The sequence below is a fragment of the Tenrec ecaudatus genome, chromosome 8, assembly GCF_050624435.1.
Source record: "Tenrec ecaudatus isolate mTenEca1 chromosome 8, mTenEca1.hap1, whole genome shotgun sequence".
NCBI lineage: Eukaryota > Metazoa > Chordata > Mammalia > Afrosoricida > Tenrecidae > Tenrec > Tenrec ecaudatus.
Genome location: NC_134537.1, coordinates 68,724,807 through 68,744,035, shown reverse-complemented (window position 1 = coordinate 68,744,035; position 19,229 = coordinate 68,724,807). Strand labels below are relative to the sequence as shown.

The 19,229-nt window shown below is 42.5% G+C and overlaps 1 protein-coding gene across 7 annotated transcripts in view; it reads right to left on the bottom strand.

Annotated features, from left to right (window-relative positions):
• Nucleotides 1-19,229, bottom strand: part of ARHGEF10 (Rho guanine nucleotide exchange factor 10) — a 202,501-nt gene that overhangs the window by 30,298 nt on the left and 152,974 nt on the right. For all 7 annotated transcript variants that reach the window (XM_075556420.1, XM_075556416.1, XM_075556415.1 and 4 more), the window contains 7 exons: nucleotides 14,752-14,867; nucleotides 14,271-14,398; nucleotides 13,992-14,092; nucleotides 11,824-11,945; nucleotides 10,560-10,646; nucleotides 7,598-7,821; nucleotides 6,839-6,996 (listed from right to left, as the gene is read on the bottom strand). In XM_075556420.1, coding sequence (XP_075412535.1) covers nucleotides 6,839-6,996; nucleotides 7,598-7,821; nucleotides 10,560-10,646; nucleotides 11,824-11,945; nucleotides 13,992-14,092; nucleotides 14,271-14,398; nucleotides 14,752-14,867 — 936 coding nt within the window. The remainder of the gene's footprint in view (nucleotides 1-6,838; nucleotides 6,997-7,597; nucleotides 7,822-10,559; nucleotides 10,647-11,823; nucleotides 11,946-13,991; nucleotides 14,093-14,270; nucleotides 14,399-14,751; nucleotides 14,868-19,229) is intronic.

Here is a 19,229-nt window from a genome sequence, read left to right as displayed (position 1 = left end):
ACAATCGTCCATTTCGCTGTTTTACCTGATGCATCTGCCTACAGAGGCTCAGTCAGGAAGAAATTTCAAACCACAATTATCAATTCTCTCTTAGGTCCACAAAGAAAGCACAACCACGGTTACGGACGACACCAGAATTCATCACTACAGAACAAGACAGCAAGGCCAACAGAGAGGGTGCCTGACTGCCTTCAATGGCCCAGGAATTACCACAGGAGGAACGAAGTCAGCTAGGCACTCAAGGAGCCTTTTCAGAAGGTCACCACATGCTAAACTCAAACAAGGGAATGATGTAATAGAAAGGCAGTGTGCACTGATAGTGCACATAAAATAGGAGAGTGTCAAGACTATACGCAAATCTTTACAAATGCGCATTCCTCTAAGAAGCTCAGTAAAAGGAAAAAGACTACTAAAATGCAAGATATAAATAAGTTTACATATCACAGGGATTTCTTTTCACGAAGGAAGTATATCTAATGAACTAATATGGGAAACATCAGAGACATGATTAACATTGATCTAAATTAGGAAAACTGCACCCAGAAAAATGGGGAAAAAATTTAAAATCCATATATGTAATGAAATGGAAATATATATAAAAACTTTAGAAACTTGCTAGACCAGACTAATTATGATCATTATAATTATAATAATTCCCATAAAATTACTCTTGATCATTGGACTAGGAAAAACAACATAAGCTAATAAAGCAAAACAACAAAGCAATTTCAATGATAAATATTCACATAAATTTGTATTTAATTATAAATACAAATTAAATCCAGAACCATGGAGAAACAAAGTGTTCTTCAGCCAGAGTAATCATTGTATGATGTAAACTTTGATCCTCTGTGTTAAACTCATTAACTGCTCCCCATTCCTTTTGAGATAAACAGCATTATCACTGGATTCTGTTTAGATCCAGCAGTCTAGACTCTGAGAAGGCATACCTCTTACTGCCTGGGGTCTCGCATAATTGTTCTTCCCTCAGGATTTTCACACTTATTGTCCGGGATCATTCTCCCAAGTTCTCCTAGTTAACACGTGCGCATCCTTCAAGATAAAAAACCCTTTGAACCCCAATCCTAAATAGGTGTTCTTTCCACGTGCCTTCTTACTGCCCTAATTTCTGTCTTAATATTCACAAAGTGGCATTTTTATGGTCTATTTACTCATATATTGCTACTGATTATGAGAACTAAGGGTCGCACAATTTGTGACCACAAATAGGCGAGGTCACCTCTGAATTAGTGTCTCCCAAGGTGAGTGAGACGGAGCTCGCCACCCTTGTTTCCAAGGAGCACCATGGCTGTGCTGCTTCCAAGACACATCTATTCTTTTAGAGATAATGGCACATGCGCAGTTAGTATTATTTGCCAATACAATAATTCAAAGGCATCAATTCTTCTCGTCTTCCTCATTCACTGCCCAGCTTTCACGTATATACGAAAAGAATTTAAAATAGGGCTTGGGTCAAGACACCCTATTCTTCAAATTGCCATCTTTGCTTTTTAATAGTATAAAGAGATCTTCTGCAACAGGTTTGCTGGCTGCACTAGGTCGCATGAATCTTGACTGATGCTTCCATGTGTGTTGATGGTGGATCCATGTAAAATGAAATCCTAGAAAATTTCAATACTCTACTTATCATGATGTTGTCTGTTGGTCCAGTTATGAAGATTTAAGTTTTCATTACACTGAGATATAATCCACACTGAAGGGTATAGTCTGGCCTTCATCAGAGTGCTTTAAATTCTCCTCATGCTCAGCAAGCAAGGTTGTGTCACATCGCAGGCTATGAATGCTTCCGGCAGTCCTAAACGTATGGTCTTCCGCATACCAAGCAGCTTCTCAGACTCCCTGGTCAGCATGTAGATTCAATGTGTTGTACAGTGAAAGCATGCAACCCTGATGTACACCTGTGCTGATTGCAACCATCCCTGTTCCATCTCAAGGATTCCCTCCCCATCTTTGTACACACCCCTTATGAGCACGGGTAAATGTCCAGGAATTCCCATTCTTCTCAAGGCTTTCCATAATTGATGATAGTCCACACCACTCACTGAATACCACTTTTGCATAGTTAATTAAATACAAGGAAACATTTTTCCTATGAGATTTTTATTTGATTTTAAGAGATTTATTGATATGTAATTCATATGTCCTACAATGTAGTAGTTTAAAAATATTAAACAGCATTGTTTAATCATCACCACAATCAATTTTAGAACCTTTTGTTTTTTCCTGTACTTGTTTTTATTAGCAGTTTATTGGTATGGGTTGTTGTTTTTTTTGTATCATGTTTGTCTTTTTTTTTTTTATTATTAAATGCTTTTATTTGGGGCTCTTACATGTCTTACCACAATCCATACCTTCATCCATTGTGTCAAGCACATTTGTACATATGCTGCCATCATAATTTTCAAAGCATTTTCTTTCTACTTGAGCCCTTGACATCAGCTCTGATATAGTTAATGTTTCTTGTGCCAACCTGGCCAATAAACACATGTGGGGTTAATTGAAGGGCAGATGGATAAATGGCCCTGTGAACCTTGCCTTCCTAGTTCTCGGGTCTGTTTTGCGATGGTTGGACCAGGGTGCATTTCCCTGCTTCAGCTTGCAAGGCTCACTTCCTGTAAGACATCCCTGAAGAGAAGCCACATGGACCTAGCCCGATGCAGGTCTGGGTGCTGGAGCAGCCATGTGGAGACCCCTGCCAGCGCTCAGATGCTTACACACTCACTGACTTGGCTTTCCTTCTGCAGTTGGCATCATTGTGTCTGTTTTGTTAGATGGAGGAGGACTTTGTGGATTGGTGTCAGACATATGGGTTCATGTTGGACTTGGGGGCTTGGGCAGCACTGGGTTGGGATGTTTTCTTGGTGTGCCCTTAATCTTTATATAAAACTCTCTCTTATACATATGGGTTTCTGTGGATTTCTCTCAAGTACCCAGACTAACACAAGCTCCTCATTTTCCTCCTCCTTCCTTTATCCGCCCTCTCTCCCTCGTGAACCCTTGATAAGTTATAGATTATTATTTTCATATCTTACATCATCCTCTGTCACCCTTCACCCACTTTTGCTGTTGTTCATCCCACTGGGAGGGGATTATATGTTGATCCCTGTGATTGATTCTCCCTTTCTTCCCCCACCTTCCCTTTATCCTCTTGATAGCTCTATTCTCATTGTTGGTCCTGAGGGGTTTATCTATCCTGGATTCCCTGTGTTGTGGGCTCTTATCTGTAGCAGTGTGCATGTTCTGGTCTAATCCAATTTGTAAGGTAGAATTGAGGTCATGATAGTGGGGGGAAGGAAGCATAAAAGAACCAGAGGAAAGTTGTGTGTTTCATCAGTGCTATACTGTATCCTGACCGGCTCATCTCTTCCTTGTGACACTTCTGTACAAGTAAACATTTGTGTCTTATTCTCTGCTTCCAGATAACATCTGCCTAGTATCAGCATCCCTTTTTGCATGTCTCCTCCTGAATCTGATTTGAATTCGGGCAGTTTCTTGATGTGCTGCTACAATCATTTTTGCGTTTTCATGAACAAAATTTTACTTGGGTGAGATATCAGTATTATTTGGTTGATAATTCCCGCTTCCTTTTTGATCGTCTATCTTTGGAATGGGTAATAAATAATACGGACCACTTCCCGTCGGCTGGCCAGGTGGTTGTCTTCCAATATTGTTGGCATACGCTAGTGAGTATTTCTAGTACTTCATCAGATTGTTGAGGCATTTTTATTTTAATCTGATAATTCCTGGGGCCTTTTTTTCCGGACAATCTCTCCATACTTCTCAAAATACAGAGCATATATGCACCACTAATCAAAATCATATGCTCTCAGGATTTTAAGTTAAGATGGACTAGGAAGGGGAATCTGGTAATCCACTTCTGAAACAACGGGCTCCTGACAAGGTCCTGCTGCGCAGCCTCTCCTCATGTGACCTGACGCTGCTAGGGAGCCCCGGGAGGACAGGCGCTTACACTCGGATGGGGCAGGGAGGCCTCCTCCAAGCAGAGTCCACCTCAGTGATGCTGGGGCCAGAAAGCTTTGGGGACTTTCACTTGTGGATGGGGCACAATTCAAAACGCAGGAAACAGCTGGTGACATACATAAAATTGGAACATGAAATGTCTGAAGCATGAACCAAGGAAAATTGCAAGTTGTCCCAAATGCAATGAATTGCATTAAGATAGGTACTCTAGAGGGGGAAGCGGGGAGGGAGGGGAAAAAAGAGGACTTGATGCAAAGGGCTTAAGTGGAGAGCAAATGCTTTGAAAATTATGAGGGCAAAGAAAGTACAGATGTGCTTTATACAATTGATGTATGTATGGATTGTGATAAGAGTTGTATGAGTCCCTAATAAAATGTTTTAAAAAAGCAAATACAAAAAAATAGGTACTCTAGGTATTAGTGCACTGAATGGACTGCTAACGACCATTGGGAAGCAGGCTGTACACATTAAGACCTTATGCCAAAGATGAGGAAACGGAAAAGTTTTACTTCTACAGAGTGAAGCGGACCGAGCATGTCATCGAGATACACTGATAATTTCTGGTGGTTGCAAAGTTAACGTGGGAAACAAAGAGGGATGGGAAGTTGGAAAATATGGCCTTATAGATAGGAATGAAGGCAGGGATTGCATGATAGAATTTTACTAGGTCAGTGACTTAGTTGTCACTGACCTAGTCTCCACAATATAAATAGTGCCTATCTATGTGAACTTTGCCAAAATACACAGGGTTCAAATCAATTAAGTCTGTGGAAGGGTCTATGAAGAAGGTCAATATCATCAGCCAAAGAGAGATCGGGAACTGACCGCTCATCAGATGATCACTTGTTATATGGAAGTTCAAACTGAAGCTGAACAAAATGAAAACTAGTCCACAAAAGCCTAATGATGGTCTTGAGTGTATCCCACGTGAATTTAGACATCATCTCATGAGTCCATGTGATGCACTGAACATTGATGCGCTGAGACCAGGCTGACAGTAGAACGGCAGGAGTGACCACACATGAAGAACCTCCCAGTCGTTAAACAGACAGGAAAGGGCGAAAAGACCAAGTAGATGTTGGAGGAGATTCTGAAATGTGCGCTAGAACGCAGAGCGGTTAAAGTGAAAGGGAGAGATGCTGAAGGGCTGAGCAGACGTTAGAAAGGCCTGGCGTTTGAAAGCTAAAGGGGTACAGCAGGCTCAGCATTTCTCAAGCTGAAAGAACCGAGGGAAAAATCAAGCTGAAAAGCTGAAGGATTCTATGGGCAAAATATGGATGGAAACAGGAAACAGCAACAAAAGATGGAAGGACTACAAAGAGAATCACTGGGCCAGAGAACTGGTTGATGCTTAACCCTTTACGGAGGTAGCATGTGATCGAGAACTGATAGCACTGAGGGCTGATGAGGACACATAAGTGGAAACACGGGACCAGAATATGAGGTTTCAGCGATGGAGACGTAAGAATCACCGCAGAGAATTCAAATCATTAGGGGCGCTCACAGGATGGATCAAAAGAAAAATGGACCGGCAAAGAAAGACACATCTGACAGGTCAAAACCGAAAAGGGGAGGGAAGTGTCCCAAGAAGAGGAAAAGCCAGGAGTCAACTAGGTCTGGCGGCCAGAGGGCTAAGACGGCTAAGGAGAAAGATGCAAAAAGTAAGCTAAGTAGCTAATTAATTAAGTGACCACTTCACAATCATTTGCTATTTATAAAAAACAGAAGCCCATAAAAGATGCAAACCTCCCACAAATAATAGACGTGCTCAAGAAGTTTGAATGGAAAATGACCTAAAATCCTTGGGCAGCAGCACGCCGTGGCTTCAGAAAGTTGTTGTAAGGATTAAAGGGGATAAAGTCCATAGAACTGTTCTTAGTTTGGAACTAGAAGTTAAAGTTGCAGATACGCGCAGCGTCTAGCAATAGAAACTGCTGCCACTGAGCTGACTGCAACCCACACCAACCTGTAGGACAGAGTTGAACTCCCCCTTTGCAGTCTCCAGGGCATAACCTTCATGGAAACAAAGTACCACATCTTTCTTTCTCCTGCAGAGCAGCTGCCAGGCTTCATCCACTGGCCTACAGGTTAGTAGGCAAGCACTGAATCGCAGTGGCATCGGGACTTCCCGAAAGCCCATCAGCACTTTTAGTTAGAATCATCTGTAGTTACAAAAGCAAAGGGAGGAGTCCTGGTAGCGTACGTAGCGGGTTACTACGTTTATAGGACATTTAACCATCGGGAGCAGTTCCACCGTCCTATGCGGTTTCTATGATTTGGAATCGACTCAATGGCAGGAGGTAGGCAGCCAAAAGCGATGGAGACAAGGAAGAAGGTAAAGAAAATGAGGGGAACTGGAGATGTAAGATGCCTGAGGTGCGGAGGGCCATAGTTCAGGCCAGGTGGAAGGCGTCCTTTGGTAAAGAGAGAATGGGCTGGTGAAACAGGTCAAAGCAGTAGCACCTGGAGGTGAAGAGAATGGAGCCTAGGGAAGGTGGGAGCCTGGAGGAAAAGGCTGCCACCTTCTCCGTCGAAAGAAGAGCAGTGCTTACAGGCCTGAGTCAGGGCAGGGAGAGCTGATGACCGCCAGCTGAAGGGGAAGATGGGCATTCACAGTTATCCCCTGGAATATGGTAAGTGCCAGCCAGCAGTTTGACTTTTGAAACACTTCATTGTGTGTTCGACTAACAGCATCTTCTTAGTTTCACATCAACTTCTTGAGACTGCCAAAAGGGAGTGAGGGCAGGGTGTGAGACACGTGACGGCGTAGAACCCAACAGAAAACCGGTCATAGCATCTGATATGTAGACACCCCGATATAATGTGAGTTAGTTACCTTCGGCTTTTGTATAGATGGCAACAGTCCCATTGACCAGGCCAGCATACAGATTCTGCGACGTACAGGCTAAGCTCATGACTGTAGACTTCTCAGGAGTGAAAAAGTGCTGAAGTCTCACTTTCTTTGAGCCTTGACTGCTTTTATAAATGGAAATGCTTTAAGACAAAAGTAAAAACTAATAAATATATTTTTTGCAATGAAAAGAATCAGGGTATCCATTAAATTTATTTATTTTATATTAATTTCTCCCTTATTAAAAATGGCTATTACTTCTACTTCAATTTTTATTTTAAAAGATAAATTATGGGTGGTAGAAAATTAGTTCTTCCTATTATTTGCCTTGGAAAGTTACATCAGGAAAATAAGTTTAATTTTCCTTTTAAGTGTATCAATGTTTAATATAAGTATAAAAGAGAAATATGGTACTGCTTCATTCTGAAATATAAGTACTTTAAAAAGCATTATTATAAATAGAAATGTCAGCAGCAAACCATATGCCACAACTAAAACTTATCCACTTAAACAGTTATCATTTCTGTTTGGGAAATTCCTAGACTGATTTCCATGGGCCTAATTCATTATTTCAGCGTGCAGTGCACCCCCCACCCCCAGTTTCCCTGTCTGTCCCATAATTCTTACACATACGATTTCCTATCTCAGATTAGATTACGGTCCATCATAGGCTCCTCCTGGTTTTACTTCCAAGGAGACACAGGTGGTCATAATTCTTTGTAGCACAGTGAAATGGACCACTACCTTCCTTCTTCCGTCCCCAAACATATCGTCGGGACATCGGAAGCTCCCACGGCTCCAGATTCTGATTCAGAGGGCGGGTTAGGCTCTTTAGGCTTCCGTTCCACTGGAATGTAGACCATGCAAAGGATGCGAGACTCCACATTGAAGCATTCAATTACTTTGGGGTTGGAATTTTGAAATGAGATAATGGCGATTTGACCCATTTGATTGGTGCAACTTCCAATCTAAGTTAGGGAGTAAAGAGAGGTGAGAAAAAATGTAAATATAGATGGTGTACAGTCATCTTTTCTCAATATACTGACACGTCACTGAGATGCAATGACAGAAACAATTTTCACGAGAACCAACAAGCTTAAAAAAGGAAAAAGTCTAAATGTGTCGACGGAGTTGCATTCCTTTTGCAATACATGTAATTAAGGCTTCAGAAAATCACACTGGCATGCTTTAAAAATCCCGCACCTATCAGTATGAGGGAAGGCAAAACGTATTACTGCAGGGTCCCAGCTCATATATGCCCGGGGTTATCCCACACTAAATGGGCTTCAACATGCCTCTGTGGTTAGTGGGTGGCTGCAGACACGTTTGGCCAAACAGCACATTTCTTTAGTCTTGTTAGGGAGCTTAAAAAAGGTCCAATCAAACCAATGGCTTTGAGATGATCATCTTCTGGGCCAGTTAAATTTAAGGCAGAAAGGGCAACTCAGAAGGTTATGGTGATTGGCTGCTTTTTAGGATTCATAAAAGGTAATCTTAATAGATTTTCTTGAAAAACCTAGACAATCCTGGGCCCTTATGATGAAGGTTTAAGAAAGTAGAAAATGTCCTCGGTAAGAAAAAGTCCCAGAAAGTTGTGCTAAGGAATGTTTCCCTCCTGCCAATGGAGCTCCCTCTTCTGGGAAAGCAGCAAGGCTGTCCTCGAAGAAATCGACCATCCGCACCGCATCCATGTGCTCCCGTCATGCACGCTGTCCTTTTCTTCCCCTTGGACTGCTCTTTACTCCCCAAACAAACAAATAAAAAATTGCAAAGAAACACAACCTGACTGTCACCCTCAAGGACAGCAACACCCTCAGTCTGACGTGCTGTAAACGGAGGAGCACAAGACTGCTCAGGGGTGGGGCACAGCGAGGAATATTGCCTTCAGAAAGGTACTGGGTAGGGAAAGGCTCTGTTGAGAAACAATAGCTTCACATGCTGACATTTTGTTTCATAAATGTTTCTATGGTTTTGTAGCAATATTTTTTGACTTACCCTGTAAATGATCAAGGTCTCTCCACACAATGTTTAAAGTCTTTAAAAAGCAACTTATTATCAATTATTTATAATTTAACACTGCTCATATCTTTTAAAATCAGAAAACCAATCTTTAAAAATATTTAAAAGGACACCCCAAAGTGAGTCCCTGGCATTGAACATCAGCACAGTGTGCCAGGGGGACCTCGGTGGTGCGGTGGTCAAACAGTGAGCCGCTAGCCAAGAGGTTGGGGATTCAAAGGTGCCGCCCCTCCGCTGGAGAACTACGAGGTGGTCGTCAATTCTAAGTAGCAGTTCTCCTCTTTACCGGTCGAAGTGGCCATGGTTTGGGTTCTTTGTTTTGTTCCATCAGACAGTGTAAGATATGACAAAATAATAATTCATAAATTATTAAGGGTTCATGAGGAAGTGGGGAGCGGGGAGAGAGGGGAAAAATGGGGAGCTGATGCCAAGGGGCTTAAGTAGAGAGCAAATGTTTTGAGAATGATGAGGGCAGTGAATGTACAAATGTGCTTTATACAGTTGATGTCTGTATGGATTGTGCTAAGAGTTGTACGAGCCCCCAATAAAATGATTTTTTAAAATTCACAATATAAAAAAGTACAATCTCTTTTTTTAAAAAAGCCCCCAAACAGAACTTCATGTTCATTATCTATTTTATTAAGTAGATTCCCCCTCAGAGCATCACACGTATCGGAGCAGCACTGCCCGGCTTGGCGTGCTGTCAGGGGTGCCAGAGGGCCTGGAGCGCCTTCTCTCCCGAGGGGAAGCTGGCAGGCCCAGACTGCCCCTCCCCCTGCCTTCCAGTGAACGCTGCCAGGGGGTGGGACAAATCCTATATTCAAACGGCTCCTGTTTTAACACTCAACCCAGAACATCACCAAAATAGGGAGTCTGACTATCAAAAGGCAAGGCAAGTCAGAATATTGGTGTAGGATATAATGGCAGGATATTTGTGGAGGCAGTAAAATCAGGTGAAGAGGCTAAAAGGTAGCATGGAGCCATCCGGGTCTGGCCTGGGGGTTGCACGGGGCAGAGAAGAAAGCGAGCGCAGAGACTTTAAACTATGGCGCCTGCTCAGTGTCCTCGGGCTTCTAGGAGCCAGACATGTCTGCTGCAGCTGCAATGGAAGTTTGAAAGTTGTATTTCATTTGGAACAAGTTCATTTCAACTGCTCCGTTGCCATGTTAACAAGCTAACAATGTCTTGGCAGGCGAAAGCAAAACAAAGACCAGTGTAATTTAACCACTGAATTGAAAAAATGTTGCAATTATTCTCATATTAAATAAGTTGTCTGGGAATTGAATTTAACCTGGTAAATTTTTAGATTAAAAAAATACACAATCACATTTTTCAGAACATCTTCTCCAAAAGCAAGCAGAACCCTTCAACAAGAAGGTTTCATGTTTATAAACATAACCGGGGCCACATGTGAAAGGACAAGATTTTATTGGATAGCTGATATCTATCCTTCTCATTATGGTGTGGATCATCAATACAAACTAACGCGCATTGCTGGACGGCTTCTGGAGGATAACGGGGTGAAGGGGGTTGGAGGGAAATGAGGAACAACTAACGAATCCAGGAGTGGGAGGCTGCTCTAGAACTGACTGTGGTGGCGCACATGCAACTCTTTAGGGCACGACGGAATGCTATGTGACACGTGATGCATCTCTCAGTAAAACCATCGGAAAACAAAGTTTCTTACCCACAGGAAACCATGTGCCGCAGAGAAGGAATCTGGTTGATTTTCGTTACTTATGTAAGGTTCAGGATTATAAGCGGCACATTCAATCTACACGGAAACACAAAGTCACATATTAAGTGGAATCAGGAGGCGTCCAGACGACATAATGCGGGGATGGATGATTACACTTTGGGCATGTAACCACAGACACGGCAGGCCACTGCCCGTAAGAGAGGAAGACAGAAAACCGAAAAATTAAAGCACACGTCTCAGAAATTAGCCTTCCAAAGGCAAACACCTAAGTACTTTTGTGCATTGGAGCTTTGCTCTTCAAGCTCCAAGGGTCAGGCTGAGAACTGCTGCCACAGAGCATGTCAGACAGGCAGCGTTGTTGTTCGCTGTGGGATCGAAGCAAGCTTGCAGGGAATGCACGTTTCTCTCCCCACTTTTCTCCGGCAGCCACAGCCATCCAGGGGCACGCCGTGCAGCAAGGGCTCTGACAGGAGGACATGCGCTCTCTTTTTTAAGGTTAGAGTATTAAATGTTGTATTTCGGGGAAAGGATAAAGTATCTCCATCTTTCCTTAAATGATATAAATATACACATTCACGGGTGCATTTGAAAGAAACAGCTTCCAATGGAGTGGCTTCTCTCAGGAACTATGGGAGACTCCCAGTCTTCAAGTTGAAGAGTTGGTCAGAGACTAAACATGAGAAATAAAAATGTTTCGACTGAATTATTAATGAAAAGGCCGTTATGCCAGTCACTGATGGCTGAGGGAGTCGACGTGTGCCTGAACTGCAGCACAGCACTGCAAGAAAACCCTCCTTTTATGCTGGAGGCTTGCTTTGGCAAGAGAGTGACCACCTGTCAAGGAGAAAGGAGGATCTCTCTTTAGAGACCCTTTGCCAAGCGAAAGCATAACAGCACTGAGGAATCCGAAGCAGGTGTCTCCCTGAGTCAACCGCGAGTGCCTTGGCTGCAGCAGCGCAGGGTTCACACTGCGGTGTCCTGCAGGGATCAAGCCCCAGGCACAGGCTTCAAAGTCAGCAGCTGAGCAGACAGGTGACTTTCTGGGTTTAAGCTAACATAATCTTTTTCTTTTTTTTAAGCTAAAATAATCTGAAATTATTTCTAAATCTAGTAGAAGTTCTCACAATAAGTGACCTTGAAAGATAATGTTTTTAAATATGTAATTTCCTAAGTACATAGCATGAAAACACTACGTGTGTGGGGGGGGTTGGGGGGGGGGTGAAGCCCGCGTCAGAGAAGCACTGCCCTTTACCTTGAACTCCTGCTGCTTGGCTACCATCACGGGCATGTACCGGACAAGGAGAGGGTGCTTTTCCTTTTTGATTTGATTCCCGTCATCTTCAACGCAGAACCAACCCAGGTGGTTCTCCTCCTCTGCAAGCATGTGCCAAGAGAAAATGAGCAGAGAGGGGTTGATTGGCATTTAATGTAACCTGCAAATTCAGGAGGGTTATACCAATAGAATATTCTAACTTGTTCTCCCTCCCTCCCCCCCCAGATTGGAATACTAAATGTTTCACTTCTGTAGAAGAGTGAATTTAAGTGTCTTAATCTTTTCTTCAGAGATGTAAATATGCACATCCATTGCTTCATTTCAAAAAGTACCATAGCACACATCTCAGGGACCGTCCGCTCCATACTTCTGCTTGTGCTAAAAGGCAGGTAGGAGCGGGGATGTGGGCGCCTGAGCATGTCTGTAAATCACATAGGACTGATTTTTTTACTTTTTTCTTTCAAGGCAACTGAGTTGTTTGAACTCAAATACCAGAGATATCGGCAGAGAATTATTAACATGGTACACCATATGAGATTTTAAAAGGATAACAAGATGAAAAAACAGCCTGCTACAAACCCCAAAGGTAACTTTAGTTTTGATCATGTACTAAAGCTAAAGATTGAAAAAAAAGAGTTTCCTTTCAGGTTAAATCTATTCTCTTTAGACAGTAAGCCATTTACTTGTTTGCTACTTTACTATGAACCTAACTTGATAAACCACCAAATTATTCAGGAAGAGAAAAAGTAGCTAAGTTACTGCTAAGTTTTTCTTCAATTGAACACAGTCAAATTCAGGAAGGGTTCCATTTCACAATAAAAGCCCTTTCCTTCCACTAATCATAGTCACAGTTCTCTGCTGTATTCTCCTTAACCTTGTACTTTCTGTTAAAATTTGTTTCTCTCCAACTGAAAGAGAATCTCTCTTACACACACACACACACACACACACACACACACACACACACACACACGGAGCCCCCTTCTGAGTAACGGATTTATCTCTGCATATGTAATATCAAGGAGGCTCGGAGGTGCAGGAATTGAGTACTGGGCTACTAACTAAAATCTCTTGCACATAAATGTACAGTTTTGAAAACCCCGTATAGTGTCACTATGAGTTGGAATGGACGTGACAGCAGTCAGTTTGTATGGGTTTGGGGTGGGGGGTTTATACAAATTATAAGGAGCCCTGGGGGGGGGGGGTGAGGTTCAAACCCACCAGCTACTCCATGTGAGAGGACTGTAGCAGTCAGCTTCCACTCCAGAAACTGACAGCCTAGAAACCCTAACCCTATGGGGCAGCTCAACTCTGTCCTTTGGGGGTACTATACTCTAGAATGGCTGCAGTAGCCTTTCCAATCTCTCTCTCTCTGACACACACATACATACACACATCCATGTCATGTTCATCTACCTACCTTCCTCCCTAAGCACTTATCTGCTAACTGGAAAGCTGATGGCTGAAGCCCAGCCATTCTTCTGGAGACAGCCGTCTGCTTTCGTAACTATTTCAGCCTTGGAAACTCTGTACCCTGCACTCTGCCAAAGGGTCACTATGAGTCGGATAGGTCAAAGGCAAGGAACGGGTTTAATCTATCTCAATTAGCCAAAACAGCATTGCTAAGCGGGACACAGGGGGCGAGAAAATAATTATAAAGGCATATCCAGCTCTGACAGAACTACAGGGCTTCTTTTTAGTGCAGAAAGGTCTTCAGCCATGGGTTAGTTCAATCCCCTTGTGTTACGTAATAGGAGAGCGACAATGCCTTTCCTGCCTTTGGAAGGCAGCCCAGACCGAACCCAGGACTTGGAGTCTCAACTAGGAGCCAGCGGGGAAGGCTCTTACTTTGGCTGAACAGTATCAATTGATGTTAATATTTCTTACAGTAAAATCCAATGCTTTTCCCCTACAACTCTCAAATTATAATATAAATATTTTCAAACATCATTTTTTTTCTGTAGTTAATTTTTGCCTTTTAAAACATACTTTCAGATTAATGGATAAATCCATTATTTAGTTTACTTCTAACCATGATTTTATCCCCTTATATTTCATCATATTGTAGAAACTCTCCAGAGGACTATAAAATGTACATTGTCTCTTATTCAAACATGCCTCATTTAGCTTAAATCACGAACTCTTACCAAGGGCAAGCTTGGCCATCTGCAAGTTGTTGATCCACGACTGTTTGATGGCAGGGGTAAACGTATTAAACACAGCTGTAAAGAAAGTAGGTCGCCCAGACCTGCCAGAAATAATAGAAAAGCTATCATTTAATAAAATGTGCTCCATCATATTACATTAAGCTACAGATCTTGCCCGTCCAATATAATCACCAAACCACGAAAATACACAAAATCATGACAAAGAATAATTTTCTCTGTATTGACCAAGAAGGTTTCATTTTTAAAGTCACTACTAACTTGTCCTGCTTCCCTGGGAGTTGTAACTGAATTCGACAGCAGTCAGCAGCTCTGATTTCTTCTTCTTTCTTCAAAATAAGTCTTTGTAAACCTGATGTCCAATCATGGGCTACAGACTGGTTTAAGTTCTGCAAGAAAATACATGCATACATTACATATTCAAGTAAAATAGCCTCACCCAGAGGATGAGAAGAACAGCCAAGCTAAAACATGGAGAGTCCAGCGAGGCCAAATAATGTCGACCGCGGAGGCAACGGGCCACAGTGTGCTGTCGTGCAGGCATCCCTAGGAACAGTCCAGCCCGCTTGCAGGAGAAGAGTGACATTTACACTGCTTTCCCCCACCCAGACGATGAGAAAATATACAATGAGATCATTTTGAAAAGCTAAACTGCATTTGTCGTGTTGGTAGGACTTGGAGACATATGCCTGCCTTGATACAGAAGCCAGGAAGTCTTACACCACACTGCTCTCATCATTACCTGATAGCTGCCTTTCAGGATTCCTATCAGTTGAGAGATCTGACCAATTACATTCAAGTCATGCAACAAGTTTTGTAAGTCTTGGTAGAGTTGTCCTGGCCCCATGTAAACTTTGTCTGTAAAACAAGCAAAATAAAAGAGTACTAAATCCACATATCATTCCAAGGGTTAGAAAGCATGACGGTAAACTCTGAGTGCTGGGGGCAAAAGTGGAAGAAAGTTTGGGTTTTTAAAAAGTGAATATTTTCTAGTAGTCAACATTTTTCCCTTCCTAACTTTTCATTTTGAAATCATTTTAGATCTAAAGAAAAGGTATTTTGTTTTTTTTAAAAGCACAAAGTGTTCTCCTAGCCCATTCTCTTACCGTATATACTCGAGTATGAGCTGAGCTTTTCAGCACATTTTTTAATGCAGCGTTTGTGGTAAAATTAGGTCCCTCCGCTGATATTTGGGTCGGCCTATACTCGACTATATACGGTATTTCTTCTACGGGTAACAGTACAATGATCAAAACCAGAATCTTGTACAGATACAACACTGTTAGCGAATCTACAGAGCTCATTCAAGTTCTGCCGGTTTTCCACTAGTGGTGTTTAACTAATTAACTTAGTGCAGGATCGTATGGGTATTTAGTTGCCTGATCTTTGTCAATCTCTCCCATCCTGGGACACCTTTTCAATCCTTTTTCTTTCATGACATTGGCATTTTTTAAAGAATTAATTGATCTAATGAATGTGCCAAAATCTAAGGCTGACTGTTGTCTCAGTTTTAATATACTTGAAAAAAAAAAAGGAGAGACGATATACTTACCACTCGTGAGTGGTATCCAGAAGTGATATTTAATCTGAATCAAATTACCCCACACTGGAGTTATTAAACATCAAAATGAGTTCCTTGGTAAGCCCTCTAAATTTTTTAATAAATTGGATTTTAAAAGTTTGTTTGTTTTTTTGTGCCATGGTTTGTTAATGTTCAGAAAGCCTGTCTTGGGACCTAAATGCACAAATAAAAGTGGTATTCATAAGTGCTTAATGTGCATGATTTTCAAATATTTTCTCATTTAGTCCCTATAACATTTCACCATTTGTTGATGAAACTGCCTATAAATACACACTTAGAAATAGGTAAGATTTCAACTCAGAAATAAATTCAAAGCAATACGCAGGGGTACCCACCAAAAACTGGAATTTTTTACAAAGTTATGTATTTAATTTTTTTTTACAAAACCACCCTAGTTTTGTAAAAGTACTCTCCGTTACACTGAATGCATCTGTCAAATCTGCGATTCATTCTTGGGAACATTTTTCAAACTCATCTGTCTGGATGACTGACAGCACCTCCCTCGTTTTTTTCTTCACCTCTTCTGTGCCATCAAATTGCTGTCCTTTCATGTCCCTCTTCATTAGCAGAAACAAAAAGAAGTCACATGCAGCGAGGTCCAGTGAAGAAGGTGTATGGGGCAAGAGGCATGCTGGTTTTTGCCCAAAACTTGCACATTGAGATGGCTGCTTGAGGCAGGTACATTGTCATGGAGGCAAAACCAGTCCCATCAGCCACAAATAGACTTTTATGCAACCTTTTCAGAAACTCTAAATAGAAAGCTTGATTAACAGTCTGACCTGGTGGAACAAAGTCCAAATGCACTATTGTGGGATTATAAAGCGACTTTCCCCCAGCTTTGTCTCCCCCAAAGACATGCCAAACATTAGAGGCTTTTTGCCAGCATATGGTGGGAGGTCAGATGTTTAGAGACATCCTCCCTGAAGACAGTCAGTTGCCAGACAACAGCCTGGACCCACCACAGGTAGGCCTGTTCCCTGCTGTTAAGGACAATGGGCTACTTCTCCCTAAAGGTTTGCGACCATTATTAGTCTGGTCCCTGTAGGTGGGGTTTACACCCTACTGATAATGGTTTCTATGGAGATCCAGAGAACAGGTCAAACCTGCTCAGTGACATCCAAAGTTAGGCTGCCGTGCTGAATCTAGAATCCGCCTATCTTGTCACATATATACCCCCAATCCTTCCTCTTCCTATTGAGTATATATCCGTAGATTGAGGTATGTCTTTACCTGTAATTAGGGGGCTTGCATGCCCCCCAAGGTATATAGGCCTGGGTTAGCAATAAAGAACTCTCTCTTTGGCTCCCCCTCCTCTCCCATCCCCGCTGCCCTGTTCCCTTTCCCCTAGTCTCCTTCCCCTCCCTCTCTCTCCACATGGACCACCAAGCGGGGCTGAGGTGATCTTACTATCATGACATGTGTCTGACTCCATTACGTCAATCTCCCTTTTCTCACTCATGCTCTGGATGACTTTATTATAATCTTTATATAGCTCAACGGTACAATTGCACCTATCAGACCTGTGATTAATTTGGGGGGGCTGGCCCTCTCTCCACACACTATCCCCCTCACATCAAAAATACAAATGAACATCATTTTGATCTTTGATTTCACTGGAGGAACTTTAGGGGGAAGGAGGAGGAGACAATGATGGCGCTTCCACTGGCTTGATTGATGTTTGCTTTCAAGGTCATAAGAACAGCACCCTGCCTCCTCACCAGGAATGACCTTGGGGAAAAAGTCTGGGTTGTTTGGGAGCTGTTCTTTCAAACTCGGCATGTTTCCACTCCAGCTCCTTTTCCTGGTCACGCAGAACCTGAGGCACAAATTTCACAGTGACCCTTCTCATTCCCAAATCTTCTGTTAAAATTCACTGAACCAAGTTCCAAGACAGTCCAGATAACTTCCCCATCTCTTCAATGGTCCGTCAGCAATCTTTGAGGAGAAGTGCGTGAATTTTTTGGAAATTTTTATCTGTTCAGAAGTTGACGGACATCCAGAAAGAATTAGCCGTCAATTGACATTTTACCTTTCTTGAAAGGAAAAAAAATCACTCGTTTCCCCCATAGTGGTGTCCCTGTAACCTGTGTTCAATATCACAACAGTTTCTGTGACATTTTTTCCTAAGCAGGAAACAAAATTTCACAGCTGAACACTGTTCTCTTAAATCAGCCATCACAAAAAAGCGAAACTGCTTTTATGAAAAAAATTCACTGTGACCAGGGAGAACCTTCCCCAGGGATTCCACTAGATGCCTCAACTCAGAGTGAGTTGCTTGATGCTTGCTTGCCTGGCGGGGTGGGGGCGGGGCAAGGGGAGTGTGCTACAAAAGCTCTCCCCATCAGAGCTTTTATCCATTCTGGGGGGTGGGTACCCCCTCATATCCCAATGATACCTTAAGTTTTTCACCGTTAAAATAGTTAGCTTGTCTACAGTTACACAACCAGGAAAGAAGTAAACCAGTACTCAAATCCAAATTGAAAAGGAAATTAATTTGGGTTGAATAAAGTAACAGTTTCTTAAAATGTGTCTTTCACCAGGTCAGCTTCTTGGGCATGTGGCCTCTAGAGTCATCTTACAGGGTATGATAAGTTTTTTGTGCCAACATGGCTCTCATAGGAATGTGTGGGTGGGGTTTAGCCTGCCAATCAGGCTGCAGCTTGATTGGAAGGCAACCGAGATAACTGGCTTTCTGGAGCTGCCTCTTCCTCTTTCTCCCTGGTGATTGGACCAGCATGCTGATGCCTGAGTTAGCTGCTCTGCCTCAACTGTGTGTGGTGCTACCTGTGAATCAGGCAAACCCGTGGATCGTGGTGGATTGTTTCCCCTCGCCCTGCCACACCTTGAAGCTCCTTCTTGAACAATTTTGCCCATGCTGTGGCGTTACTGGGCTCTGTTATGCCTTGACATCTCGTCTTCCTGTTGTTTCCGACCCAACTTACGGAAGAATCTGCTGCCTGCAGGCCTACTCTACTTAACTCACACTTCCTGACAGCTACTTAGCTGTTTGCTTCCTTGACCTTGGCCCAGCCGCCCCCAGGAGTTGGGAGGTCCATCAGATTATTAACTGCCCCATGAGAGTGAGTTGGGCTCCACCCTCTGCATGTTGTATAGATTAATAGGCTGGTATATTCCTTCTTGCTATAAAAACCCATCCTGGCTTTGTTTCTCTAGAGAACCCTGCCTCACACACAACGTCTCTGTGCCTGGTGGCTGAAATGTTATAAAGTTGGCATCTTGAAATTCTTGGACAAGGGACCCTGCATTTCTACTTTGTATGGAAATGTTATAAAGTTGATATCTGGAAATTCTTGGACAAGGGGCCCTGCATTTCTACTTTGTATGGAAATGTTATAAAGTTGATATCTGGAAATTCTTGGACAAGGGGCCCTGCATTTCTACTTTGTATGGAAATGTTATAAAGTTGATATCTGGATATTCTTGGACAAGGGGCCCTGCATTTCTACTTTGTATTGCATTCCAATCATTATAGAGTCCGCTGAGTCCTTGAGAAGATATATTATATAGGGGGTGTCACAAATTTAAAGCAGAAAAAATCTCTCTATATTTCCTGATAGAAATATTTCAGATACTGGAAAAATACTCAATACCTAACTAGATTTAGATAAACGCATCTG